The sequence below is a fragment of the Naumovozyma dairenensis genome, chromosome 9 (genome assembly GCF_000227115.2).
Source record: "Naumovozyma dairenensis CBS 421 chromosome 9, complete genome".
NCBI lineage: Eukaryota > Fungi > Ascomycota > Saccharomycetes > Saccharomycetales > Saccharomycetaceae > Naumovozyma > Naumovozyma dairenensis.
This window is the reverse complement of record NC_016487.1, coordinates 225,465-238,577: the sequence shown is the minus strand read 5'-3', so window position 1 is coordinate 238,577 and position 13,113 is coordinate 225,465. Positions and strand designations below refer to the sequence as shown.

General features: G+C 34.7%; 5 protein-coding genes across 5 annotated transcripts; 4 read left to right on the top strand and 1 right to left on the bottom strand.

Annotated features, from left to right (window-relative positions):
• Window positions 1–632: 632 nt before the first annotated feature.
• On the top strand, window positions 633–1,862 carry RGM1 (Rgm1p; the record flags this gene model as incomplete). The annotated part of the gene is made up of 1 exon (XM_003671863.1): window positions 633–1,862. One exon carries the CDS (start codon window positions 633–635, stop codon window positions 1,860–1,862), a length of 1,230 nt encoding a protein of 409 aa, XP_003671911.1.
• Window positions 1,863–2,339: 477 nt separating this feature from the next.
• On the top strand, window positions 2,340–3,107 carry NDAI0I00980 (uncharacterized protein; the record flags this gene model as incomplete). Its single annotated transcript, XM_003671862.1, has 1 exon — window positions 2,340–3,107. One exon carries the CDS (start codon window positions 2,340–2,342, stop codon window positions 3,105–3,107), a length of 768 nt encoding a protein of 255 aa, XP_003671910.1.
• A 400-nt stretch (window positions 3,108–3,507) lies between these two features.
• SPT21 (Spt21p) lies at window positions 3,508–5,703 on the bottom strand (the record flags this gene model as incomplete). The annotated part of the gene is made up of 1 exon (XM_003671861.1): window positions 3,508–5,703. The coding sequence occupies one exon, from the start codon at window positions 5,701–5,703 to the stop codon at window positions 3,508–3,510; it is 2,196 nt and encodes a 731-aa protein (XP_003671909.1).
• Window positions 5,704–8,181: 2,478 nt separating this feature from the next.
• On the top strand, window positions 8,182–11,820 carry NEW1 (New1p; the record flags this gene model as incomplete). Its single annotated transcript, XM_003671860.1, has 1 exon — window positions 8,182–11,820. One exon carries the CDS (start codon window positions 8,182–8,184, stop codon window positions 11,818–11,820), a length of 3,639 nt encoding a protein of 1,212 aa, XP_003671908.1.
• A 505-nt stretch (window positions 11,821–12,325) lies between these two features.
• Window positions 12,326–12,769, top strand: CHP1 (ribosome-associated Tef1p biogenesis chaperone CHP1; the record flags this gene model as incomplete). The annotated part of the gene is made up of 1 exon (XM_003671859.1): window positions 12,326–12,769. The coding sequence occupies one exon, from the start codon at window positions 12,326–12,328 to the stop codon at window positions 12,767–12,769; it is 444 nt and encodes a 147-aa protein (XP_003671907.1).
• Between the last annotated feature and the right edge of the window lie 344 nt (window positions 12,770–13,113).

The window sequence follows — 13,113 nt, the reverse complement described above, 5'->3', positions numbered from 1 at the left end:
TATATTGTGCCTAGGACACCATCTTGGGGAAATTTGAACAATACCCTTCCAGAGAAAAAAAGGCTCTTGGCCCTTCCCATCCACCCTTAGGGCTGCACCTCAGCTACTGTATTTACTGAAGGACTTCGGCCTCTGTTTGGGAAAACAGCGGAACCCTCCAACCTCCGGCACCGCCCCCTCTGTGCGGGATTATCTTACGTACATGAATTTTGGTTTTCTGCAGGAAGCCCCTCTTGGGAATTCCGAAGAGGGGCCCTGAGAACAGAAACCACAAACTCTTCTCGAAGTCGCTTTAGCAGTAGACCTAAAGGTCCTCGAAGTGAAAGAACCGGGCAATTAACATTGGCCCACGTAAGACATTCCCCCCATGCTTATATAAGAGAAAATTAAACATTGTGACTATTTCACTGACAACATTGCAAATGTTAAGGATATTTACTATGAGCCAATTCTGCTTCAATACATTTATCACAGAACTTTCCCATCTTAATCACCAGGAACATTTTGGAAGGTTATCCAAGAGAGATAGTGTTCTTAAATTATCAATTATCAAACATACAATAGAATATAATTTACTATAGTATAATATAGTATATTATACTAAAAGAATAATAGTAATAGTAAAGAAAGAAATGGCAAGGAAGAAAAAGGGTAGCCCCAAAATCAAGAAATTATTTCAATGTACGGGTTATAAAGAGTGCTCTATGGTATTCACAAGAGAGGAACATTTAGCAAGACACATTAGGAAACATACAGGGGAGAAGCCTTTCCAATGTGATATATGCTTAAGATTTTTCAGTAGGGTTGACAATCTAAAACAACATAGAGAAACAGTGCATTTGGAAGGAGCGACCCCGCTAAATATAAATAAAGCATTGACTACAACTCCGACATTGTGCCTAAATGGTTCAATTAACCAAAAAAATAATGATAAATATAAAACCATACAAGACAATACGAGGATATTCGGTCCCCCAAATCCAATTCAACCCGTTTTCCAAAAAAATAACAATAATACCACTAACATTCCTTTCCCTACTGACAGTAATATCAATCATCCCTTACCGACAAGTATACGAAGAAGATTCTCTATATATAACCCAATTTTATTAGTACCACAACCACCACCACTCCCAGTTCCTGGTTCCGTACCAATCCCACAACCACAGCCCATGAATCGATCGTACGCACTCCCGATACCGTTCCAATCACCGGCACCAGTACCAGTACCCGCACCACGACAACAACGACAACAGCAGCAATCACAACCCCCTCCTTACATAAGACCAACAATCTTACAAGCACATTCACAACCCAACATGAAAGTACATCCACCCAAGATTAATCCCCATACTCTGCCAAATGGGGAGAATGTATTAAACACTACATACTCTTCGTCTTCTCAATTAAACTTGACACTATTGAATAAGCACTTCCATAATATCGCATCAACTTCAGGTCACAACTTTGTAGAAGTAATTCATCACGATAACAAATCTCTTGTCCTAAACAAAGATAAAGATAAAAATGAAAAAGAAGACGAAGAAGAAGAAGAAGAAGAAAAGAAAGATGATAATATACATTCAGGTAACGATTCTGAACCGAAGAAAATGGATACAACGACGGAAAAATTAGAAATGGAGCTCCAATTTATTAAAGATTCATCTAATAGCATATGTGATACCGATGGAACTACCCGGGTTGGGACCATTGATAACGCCGGGTATACCGACGACGATGGAACTTCTAATGACTTGAAAAAAATAGCCAACAATACTTCTGTAGAAAAGGAATCCTCAAACCCGCCCGTAGGATCACCAACCTCTTCTAAACTCAGTTTAGATTATATAATTAGTCGCTGACCGACCTTAATGCTTATATATGTCTGGCAGTAATTGCCCTATCTTTCTTCAGAGGGACGTGCCAAAAAGACAAATGATGAACAAGACCTTGTGGCCATCAACTTATAGAACTTGAATCATAATAAATAATAATATAAATATAAATATTTTTTTAGTGACACTTGTAAATATGTGACGCGTCCCAGTTTCCAGCCAGACCTTCCACGGCACATCAAGATAACGTAAACAAAAGAAAAATAAATATCACGAACCAAATGGCGTTTCCTTATTTACAGTTGTGTATGTATATATCATTGTAGTTGAGATAAATATATATAGAGAAATCTGAGATTAGTTGAATAGATTATAAACCAAAAACAAAAAAAGGGCAACAACCTATTCAACAAATCTTAAAACAAAACAAAACAAAACAAAAACCATATACATACACATATATCACATCGCATAATACTATAACATTAACGACAACTCTATGAAATGCTATCATTCAATAACAATACTATCAATAATCAAGCTATTAAAAACTCTATGAACTTTAATCCCGCATTCAATAATACTTATTTCCCAGAACAACAGCACCCGCAGCAACAACAACAGCCTCAGCAACAACAATTCCCATCTAGTCCACTTCTATTTAGAAATCTCAACATAAACGTAAACCCTATGAATATTCCATTTAGTCCAAATAACAGGGACAATACCAGTAACAATAAAAATAATAACTATATCATGGGGAATAATAGCCCAACTTCTAGTCTGATGACAAATCCATCTCTTTTCAGTAACGATACACTGTTTAATAGAAGTTCAAGCAGAAATAGTATTACTACAACAACTAGTGCTATGAGTAGTGTAAATACAACGGCACCAAATAGCTTGCCAGACCATTATAATTCATACATGTCAAATTACGAATTTAATTCATTAAGGTATAAGAATGATATGAATAAATCATTTGAAGATGATTTATTCTTTTGTCCAAGATCATTACTCTCATCCACTGAACGTAAACAATGTGAAGAAATTGATAAATTTATGATCGAAAGAAATATAGAATTACAACATCAACAGCAAATTTTCTTTCAACAACAACTCAAAAATGCAAATATTAATATTCATGACGGTATAGATAGTATTAAAAAATTATCAACAACATCTAAAGACGTAAAGAATACCAATAATAATGAATCGAAAAGAAAATTTAATCCTTATACTTCTGCAAGTTTTAATCCGACACATTCATGAATCCAGACAGTACTCCCCTAACTGTTTACTTCTGCTCCATTTTTCATGATATAAGAATATATATGAGAAGTTACTACTGGTAAGGTGGTAAAATTCATTTTTTTTTCACGAACTTTTCATTACTTATTTTTTCTTTACATTATTTCTCTATTTTCAAAAAATATATAATTTTATGTATTCATTTTATGTCATCCATTCATCATTCAAAAAACAAGCAAAGTCATAGGCTATGAACCTTTGTGCTATTTTTTCCCATCGTTATCACCATAGAGCCATCTCCAGTGCACTATAAATCATATTATGTTACCTTTTTTATGAGTATATGCAATAAACTTAGGTAATATATAGGTTATGTAGTCAAATATATCATATATATTAATGCTTGACGTGGTAGATTATTTTATTTAGAATGATCATCATTAAACTGAGTAACAGGTGTAGTAACGTTCCCACTACTAATGCCTCTTTGATGACCACCTTCCATCGCAAATGAAGAAAATAAATCGTCCGAATCATCTCCTCCACGTTTAGAACTCCTATCATTTTCATCATCGTCAACGTCATCATCATGGACACCATTCTTATAGTTGAACATCATCCCACTAGGAGATGAAGGCATGGTTCCCTTCCTAGTTATACTCCGTTCATCATCATCTTCATCATCTTGTTCTTGTTCTTGAGGGGTACAAAATTTCATCAAAACAGAAGTGGCATTCTCATCATGTGTCACTGATAACGATGATGATGATGTCTTATTCTTATCGGTGACGATCTTATGCATTAGTAATGGTAATCTTTTCAATTGATCATGACATGTAGTAACTATATCTCCATGAGTTTGTCTCTGGTTTAAATCCATTAGAGGCATCGATAGTGTGTCTATTGGGGATGTCCTTTCTATATCGCTCGTTAATATTAACATATTATTATTATTAGTATTACTATTGTTGTTGTTATTTTTATCATTCTCATTAGATGCCAGTTTATTATTATTTGGTGATGATTCATTTTCTTGGTCTTCAATAGGTATCGTGTTACAAGTATTAGGATCTTTTGGGGTAGTGTTAGCGTTTTGCGGTTGTTGTTTGGATTGATGATTTAGTGGTAATAAGTTGGAGGGGGGTGTTATTTCTTGCTGAATTAGTGATGGATCAAATGGACTGAAATCATCATCATTTAACCATGACATTCCTGAGAAATTCAATAAATCTCCTAAATCTAAATTAGAAGTTGTAGACGGTGGAGGGGGTACATTTTCTTTATTACAATCATTTTCATTAGATTCTAATTTCTCAATAGGTTGCAATGCAGGGTGGTTATTGCGATTCAGAAGTTGTTCAATGGTTAAGTCTTCTTCTATAATTGGTTCCTTCAATTCCATATTCTTGAGTAAATGATTATTATGTGCTATGGTTTTGGTTTTATTTTTGCTTGATCTATTCTTTGAAGTTTGGTTCTTTCGTATTTTTGAAGTAGAAGTGAAGCTGGAGTTCTTTGGTGGTGGTGTAGTGGTACTGAACTTACTGATGGATGGTGGAGATGATTTTTTCTTATTCAACATGAAATCAAATCTTTTACTTATAGAATCATCAACTTCAACTTTCTGAATGGAATTATCATGTTGTAATGTATTTATTTCATAAGTTAAATTGGTGTTATTACTAGCATTAGTATTATTATTATTACCATTGTTATGATAATTATGCGGCTGTTTGAAATTTTGTTGAATATATTCGGTTTTTCGATCTGCCATATATATCTTATGAGCAATAGAGTTTTTAGGAAGACCAGTGGTGGGTTGTTTCAAATTCCAGATCGGTAAAGATTGAGTTCTTTTAGCTTTTGGAGCTGGCATTGGATTAGTCTGTCTTTTCATAGGTTTCAATATCTTTGCAGGACGAGGCATTTTACCACTAACAATGGATCTGTTTTCATGCTTTGGAGCAAACATTTTAGAAGACGAATCAAAACCAATGCTGGGTCTTCTTGAATTAGTGGTGGTGGTTGATATCGTCGTTGTTGTTGGATGTATCACTTTTATAACTTTAGATAATCTTATTTTGACTTCTAGAGTCTCAGGCGCAGCATTTATATCCTTACCTTTCGAATTCTTCTTGGATAAATTGCTATACGATCTTCTCAATAAAGCTGAAAAATTACTGGACACTCTACCAGTAACAATTGAAGAATCATCATCTTCTTCGTCTTCATTGTTTTCATCGTTTTCATTGTCGTTATCATCATTTCTTGAATTGTCTTCCTTATTTAATTTTTGTTTTATCTCAGAAAGTAAACCAAGACTAACCAACGGTTCATCACTTTCACAAATATCCTTGAAATATAAATTATAATCGTGACCCAACTTGGCGTTATTATTACAATCAAATACTTCAGGCGAGTTTAGTGACATTTCTTTTAGGACAATAGAAAGATCAATAACACCAATTTTTAAATTAGCTTCATTAGGATCAATTGGATTTGGAATATTAGCTACTCTTACTTGATATGATTTCTTGGACCTCGCTAAATAACTTCCAGCTGAACCGTTCTCTAAAGTGTAAAGGATTTTCAATCCCATAGTCGTGAGTTCTGTCATAATTTTATATTTTGGCTCTTTTTTGAGTAGTGGCCTTCAGTGGTGAATCTAGGAATGGAAATAGAGTATGAATTGAACTTGGTTTTATACAGATGAAGATTTATGAGAAGGAAGTTGTGTTGGGCCTAGATATACACCGAGATAATTTCTTTTGGGTTCGAATTGCTTTTGACAGATTGTATAATGAACTCCAATAAATAATAAACGGGGGTTAACTCTAATAAATGACTGCTGTACATAACATAAAAACTCAAAATTAAGGAACAATGCAATGAAGTAAAAAATGAAATAAATAAATGTTTTTGTTATATCAAAAATTTCACTCACTGAGAAACAATAAAGAATATTAAAGGTCTCAACAAACGCGTGAACCATTTTCGCGTTTTGGCGCGTTTCACCTTCTTGTTTTGACGCGTCCGGCTTTTCTGCTTCGTTTTGTTTACCCTCCAGCCAATTTTGCTACATTAGGCAATCGGTTTGCACGGGATATGGAGGTTGAGTACTACTACCTCAAGAACTTTACGGTGACGAAATATATTGGGGTTAAAAAGGAGTCCATCATCGTATATTGAACTGATAGGGCTGAAAAAAACAAACCACAAGGAATTGCATCTGGGAAGAGCTATTGGCGCTTTAGATTATGGTATAAATGTTGGAGCCCTCGCTTATATTAGCCATTAGTGTATGAATTCGTTCCTATTTTTCTTGTACATATATAGGTCTTGCTATCTATAATGTTGAAAAATACCTAGGATTGTAGCCTTCCAGAAATATCAGAATCCTTATTAATTCAGGTACTAGTTCAACCGTGACTCTCCTTGTGACACCTGAGCTCCTGGAGCTAACTAACCCAAAATAACAGGGGGAACCGTTCTATCATTTACACTACAGTGTTTTAAGGCTACATCCAAACAACCGCAACTTCAAGCCCATCTAGAATGATTTTTATCGTGGGTATCCTCGAAAATGTCAGCGTTCCTGAGAAAACCAAGGCAATACTGAGGCAAGAGAACCATAATTCTTCGTTCGTTTCAGTTTAGACTTTGGAACAGTTCGCCTATCCATACCGAGATTCAGAAGTGGAAAATGATACCTATTCAATCATATATTACATAAGCATCAACAGCTTCTCTTGTATGTCTAGTTTAAAGATGTTAATAAGCAATATCATGCATAAATATTTCGCTACAGAGAACTGGAGAAGAATATAAGTTAGATATAGTCAACCAGATAGTGTCTATAGATGTATGCTACTGGAAGGCTAACTAAAGGAAGCAACTACACCCTCTATAGATGGATATTACCACAACTGTACTTGTGAGGCCAAAATTCATCCAATATCTAGTTGTTTTTCCATTGTCTTAATAAAAACTGTTTTCTGTAATCTTGAGGCCCTCCTAAAAACCTAAACATTGCTAGTATGTTTAATAAATAGTCTTATAGAGTGAATAACGATGCAAGTATTTATAATGGTAGTGTTATAAGGAAAGTGATCACGTAAGTATTTTTTTTTTTTCTTTTTTTTTTTCTGTTTTGTGTTTCAAAAAATGTGTCAGAACATTCTCTGCTGGTTTCCTTCGGGAGATCTTCCAGGAGTCAGGAAATTCCGGCAATATAATGCCGCCTTAACAGCTTCTCCCCTGATGAGCAAAGATATATAAAAGTATGTGCTAATTGTATGAGTGAGAATGTTACTATGGATTAAACTGCTACTCAACCATGCTTTGAACATATATACGTATATGAATATACTGGATAAAGGGGAGCAGATTTCTTACTAGATCGAATGGGATACAGGCAATCATACACAAAAGTTTTGGGTCAATTATCCGATATATTGAACTTTATTCTTGACCCACCCACACAAGAAATTAAGAATAATAGCTGCTCATTGAAATTTTTTTCGCCTCTCCTTCTTTCACTTAAACACCGACACTACCAAATATATGAATCTTCAAGTGGCTACAGAATATACAACGCTTACATTATTAATAAGTAATGAAAGTGGGACTGTCACTCTTCCCAGAAGCTATCTCAATCTTGGACAATCATACTGGCGAAAAATTGAACTCGTTACAATCATTAATACTTTTCACTAAGTAGTCAGAATCATATATATATATCCATAGATTCTTTTCCGAGAAGTCGGTTTGTCTTTATGGAATTACCCTTGGAAGTCCGAAGGGTAGAAAAGAGCCTAAGCACCTATTTATGTGTTACCCTGTTACGATTCCCATATTTCAGTGAAAAAGCCGTACGGAATTTTTAAAAAGAAATAAAGTGAAAAATTATTGCGATGAGTTTGGAAAATTTTTCAACTGATACTGATACGCAAGTTGAGTAAGCAACAAGAACAAGTTTACATTTAAATAAAGGTGTTTTAAGATATACATTGATAAGTATTACAACTTGAATCCTTTGTAGGTATTATACTCTTGTACAGTCTAAAGAAAAGTATACTCGTAAAGAAAAAGCGCCATGCCTCCTAAGAAGTTCCAAAATTTGGACCAGTTTTTGGATGAACAACCAAAGGATCCTAACGTTGTTGCATCCCCATTCGGCGGTGTCTTCAAGTCAAATAATACGAATAACTACCAACAAAAGCGGACAGTGCATAAATCCAACACTAACCGTAATTATAATCAAACGTATCCGCAACAAGGTGGTTACCAAAATTATCAACAACAAGGTGGGTACCAAAATTATCAACAACAAGGTGGTTATCAAAATTACCAACAACAAGGTGGGTACCAAAATTACCAACAAGCTGGTTACCAAAATTACCAACAACCACAAGGTGGGTATCAAAATTACCAACAACAACAAGGTGGTTACTCTAATTATAAGCAATCTACCGTTACTCCTACCCAAAGTGGTACCCCAACTCCATCTGCTTCCACTACTTCTTTAACTTCTTTAAATGCAAAATTAGCTAATTTAGAGTTATCTCCAATTTCTACAATCTTATCCAAGATTACCGAATGTACCACGATCACGGAGTGCAAAAGTCAAATTAAATTAGCTATCGAACAATTCGAAAATGCAAATTCAAACAATACTGCTGGTCAAAAAATTGTTGAATGGAATATCACAGATATATTATCGAAATTCTCCAAACCAAAGAACCCACAATTAGTTAGAGAATCTTCCATGTTATTAATTTCGAACTTGGCTCAATTCTTTACCAACAAATCTCCTCAAGAAGCTCATCTTATTCCATTATTCCAATACGCATTGGATGCTATGGCCGAAAAGGAAACCACCGTAAAGCGTGCTGCTCAACATGCCGTTGACGCGTTATTGTCAGCTTTCCCAGCCGAATCATTGACTAGTTACGTCTTACCATCAATCTTATCTTATCTAGCATCCGGTGCCAAATGGCAATCAAAATTAGCCGCTTTAACAATCGTAGATAGAATAAGAGAAGATTCTCCAAACGATTTATTAGAATTAACATTCAAACAAGCAGTCCCAATCTTAACTGACGTGACCACTGATTTCAAACCAGAATTAGCCAAACAAGGTTATAAGACTTTATTAGATTACGTATCTATTCTAGACAATTTAGATTTATCATCCCGATACAAGTTAATTATTGACACTTTACAAGATCCAACCAAAGTTCCACAATCAGTCAAGGCATTATCTAGTGTCACTTTCGTTGCGGAAGTCACGGAACCTGCTTTATCCTTATTGGTCCCAATCTTAAGTAGATCTTTGAGTTTGTCATCTTCATCTCAAGAACAATTAAGACAAACTGTTATCGTTATTGAAAATTTGACTAGATTGGTTAACAATAGGTTTGAAATTGAAAGTTTCATCCCACAATTATTACCTGGTGTGCAAAAGGTTGTCGATACCGCGTCTTTGCCTGAAGTTCGTGAATTGGCTGGTAAGGCTTTGAACGTCTTAAAGGGTAATGAGGATTTGGGAAATGATGATACTAAATTCCCTGGTAGATTGACTGATGCTCAAAGTAAAGAATTCCTAGTGGAACATTTGAATCAATTGGATGATGAAGAAACCAAGAACATGATTTTAAAAGATGATGTTGTCTTAGATTATTTGACGAAGGTCTTGACCGTCCAAGCTAATGTAAATGATTGGACTAAATTGACTAAATTACTTGTCAATGTTCTGGGAGAATCTAAGAAGGATTTCATTGAAACTGAATTCATTTCAAACTTAAGAGCAATCTTCCATCAAGAAAAGGTCGCATATGATGAGGATGAAGGTATTGAAATTGTCAATACTGATTTCTCGTTGGCTTACGGGTCAAGAATGTTATTGAATAAAACTACTTTACGTTTGATTAAAGGTCACCGTTACGGTCTTTGTGGTAGAAATGGTGCTGGTAAATCTACTTTGATGAGGGCTATCGCTAACGGTCAATTAGATGGGTTCCCAGATAAAGATACATTACGTACTTGTTTTGTTGAACATAAACTACAAGGTGAAGAAGGTGATTTGGATTTAGTGTCATTTATTGCATTAGATGAAGAATTACAATCCACATCTCGTGATGAAATTGCTAACGCTTTAGAATCTGTTGGATTTGATGAGGAAAGAAGGGCTCAAACTGTTGGTTCTTTATCTGGTGGTTGGAAAATGAAATTAGAATTGGCAAGAGCTATGTTACAAAGAGCAGATATCTTATTATTAGATGAACCTACTAACCATTTAGATGTGAGCAATGTTAAATGGTTAGAAGATTACCTATTGGAACATACTGATATTACTTCTCTAATTGTTTCCCATGACTCTGGTTTCCTCGATGCTGTTTGTACCGATATTATTCATTATGAAAATAAAAAACTAGCTTACTATAAAGGTAACTTGGCTGCATTTGTTGAACATAAACCAGAAGCCAAAGCATACTATACTTTATCTGATTCTAATGCTCAAATGCATTTCCCACGCCCTGGTATCTTAACCGGTGTCAAATCTAATACAAGAGCTGTCGCCAAGCTTACCGATGTCACGTTTGCCTATCCAGGAGCTGAAAAACCATCTTTGAGTCATGTCTCCTGTTCTCTTTCATTGTCTTCTCGTGTTGCTGTCTTAGGTCCAAATGGTGCTGGTAAATCTACTTTAATTAAATTATTGACAGGTGAATTGGTTCCACAAGAAGGTAAAGTTGAAAAACATCCAAATTTACGTATTGGTTACATTGCCCAACATGCTTTAGAACATGTTAACCAACATAAGGAAAAAACCGCTAATCAATATTTACAATGGCGTTATCAGTTCGGTGATGACCGTGAAGTTCTATTGAAGGAATCCAGAAAGATTTCGGAGGAAGAAAAGGAAATGATGACCAAATTAATTGATGTCGATGATGGTAGAGGTGAAAGAGCCATTGAAGCTATTGTTGGTAGACAAAAATTAAAGAAATCTTTCCAATACGAAGTTAAATGGAAATATTGGAAACCAAAATATAACTCTTGGGTTCCAAGGGAGGTATTGATTGGTCACGGTTTTGAAAAATTAGTTCAGAAATTCGATGATCATGAAGCTTCAAGAGAAGGTTTAGGTTACCGTGAGTTGGTCCCATCTGTTATTTCTAAACATTTCGAAGATGTCGGTTTGGACTCTGAAATTGCTAACCATACTCCATTGGGTTCCTTATCTGGTGGTCAGTTAGTTAAGGTTGTTATTGCCGGTGCTATGTGGAATAATCCTCATTTGTTAGTTTTAGACGAACCTACCAATTATCTAGATAGAGATTCTTTAGGTGCCTTAGCTGTTGCTATCCGTGATTGGTCTGGTGGTGTTGTTATGATTTCACATAACAATGAATTTGTTGGTGCCTTATGTCCTGAACAATGGATTGTAGAAAATGGACAAATGACCCAAAAGGGTGTCAAGGAAGTTGATCAATCTAGATTTGAAGATGGTGGTAATGCTGATGCTGTCGGATTGAATCCAAAACCAACTGCTTCTGTAATAGATGATGATTCTCCAGCTAATATCAAGGTTAAACAAAGAAAGAAGAGATTGACAAGGAATGAAAAGAAGATTCAAGCTGAACGTCGTCGTTTACGTTACATCGAATGGTTATCCTCTCCAAAGGGTACACCAAAGCCTGTAGATACTGATGATGAAGAAGAAGATTAATCAGAAAAATATAAAAAGAGAAAAAGCACCAATTTTTATTTTAACAATAGGTAGATCTCATTTCTCGTCTAACTGTAAATTAGTCAATGATAGAATTCCATAAACTCATTTGTAATACCTTTTAAATCAATATAATAATCAATATTAATAAGAACTATATTTCTCATAATTTATATAGTCTTCGGATGTTACTTGTATTTTTAACCGCCGAAGTCTGGAAAAGTTCAAGAAAAACATATATAAATATTTATAATAGATAACCTATGTCGTTTCTCACGATGAAAAACTTGATGAAAGTTTCTAGAGTGCACTAGATGTCTCTAGAAATTGGAAAACTTTTAGAGGATTTCAATGAGATGAAACCAAATTTCTATCTGGAAGACATATATAATTCCTAGGTTTGAATTTTTTTTAATATTAGGTTAGCTTAGCTCTTTTATTCTCTCGTGTTGTAATAAAATTAAGTTGGAAAAAAAAGATTTACATACCTAAGAAACATCACATTATGTCATTAAGCACATTCGACGCTGAAAACGCTGACAACTTTGAAGATATCGAAAGACAATTTGCAGTTGTTGCAGTTGAACAAGCTGAAACTTATTGGAATTTAATTACTAAAGTTCCAGGTTCCAAACTTCGCTTAACTAAATTTGATGATGAAATTTATGAAACATTTATTGAACATTTCCCAGAATATAAAGATGCCGAAAGAGTGAGGAAATTTGAAGAAGATGAACTGAAGACTAAAGAGGCAAAGGAAAAATGGAGAAAATTCTGTGCTCTTTTTGAAAAGAAGATCGAAGATTTCAACTTCGGTACGTTGTTAAGAACCGATGCCAATGAAGAATATGGCCAAAATACAACTTGTTTTGTTGTCAGAATTCAATTTTATTGTTTCGAAATTGCAAGAAATAAACATAAATTGAATGACTGGGCCGTCGGTCACTAGGAACTGCATTGATCTTCGAACAAGATCCCAGTTTTGCTTTTTCGTAGCCTTTTATTTTGTTGCGTCTGTAAATTTCCATCCATTATAATATATATAAGTAACCTATACCTCATAGTCCAGACAACAACCAGACTTTCATTAATATCACCTGAGATTTATATAAAACCCTGGGTTGGCCCCAATACCTAACGCAGCGTTAAAGTAAAAAAATAGTTTAGTATTACATCAATATTGGTTATAAGGTGGATCTAGAAATATAATGTTATAAAAAAGTAGAGAGGATTTAGAAAATATAATAAATTATAAATAAATAAAGTTTTTAAATAATACGAATGGCGAGCATT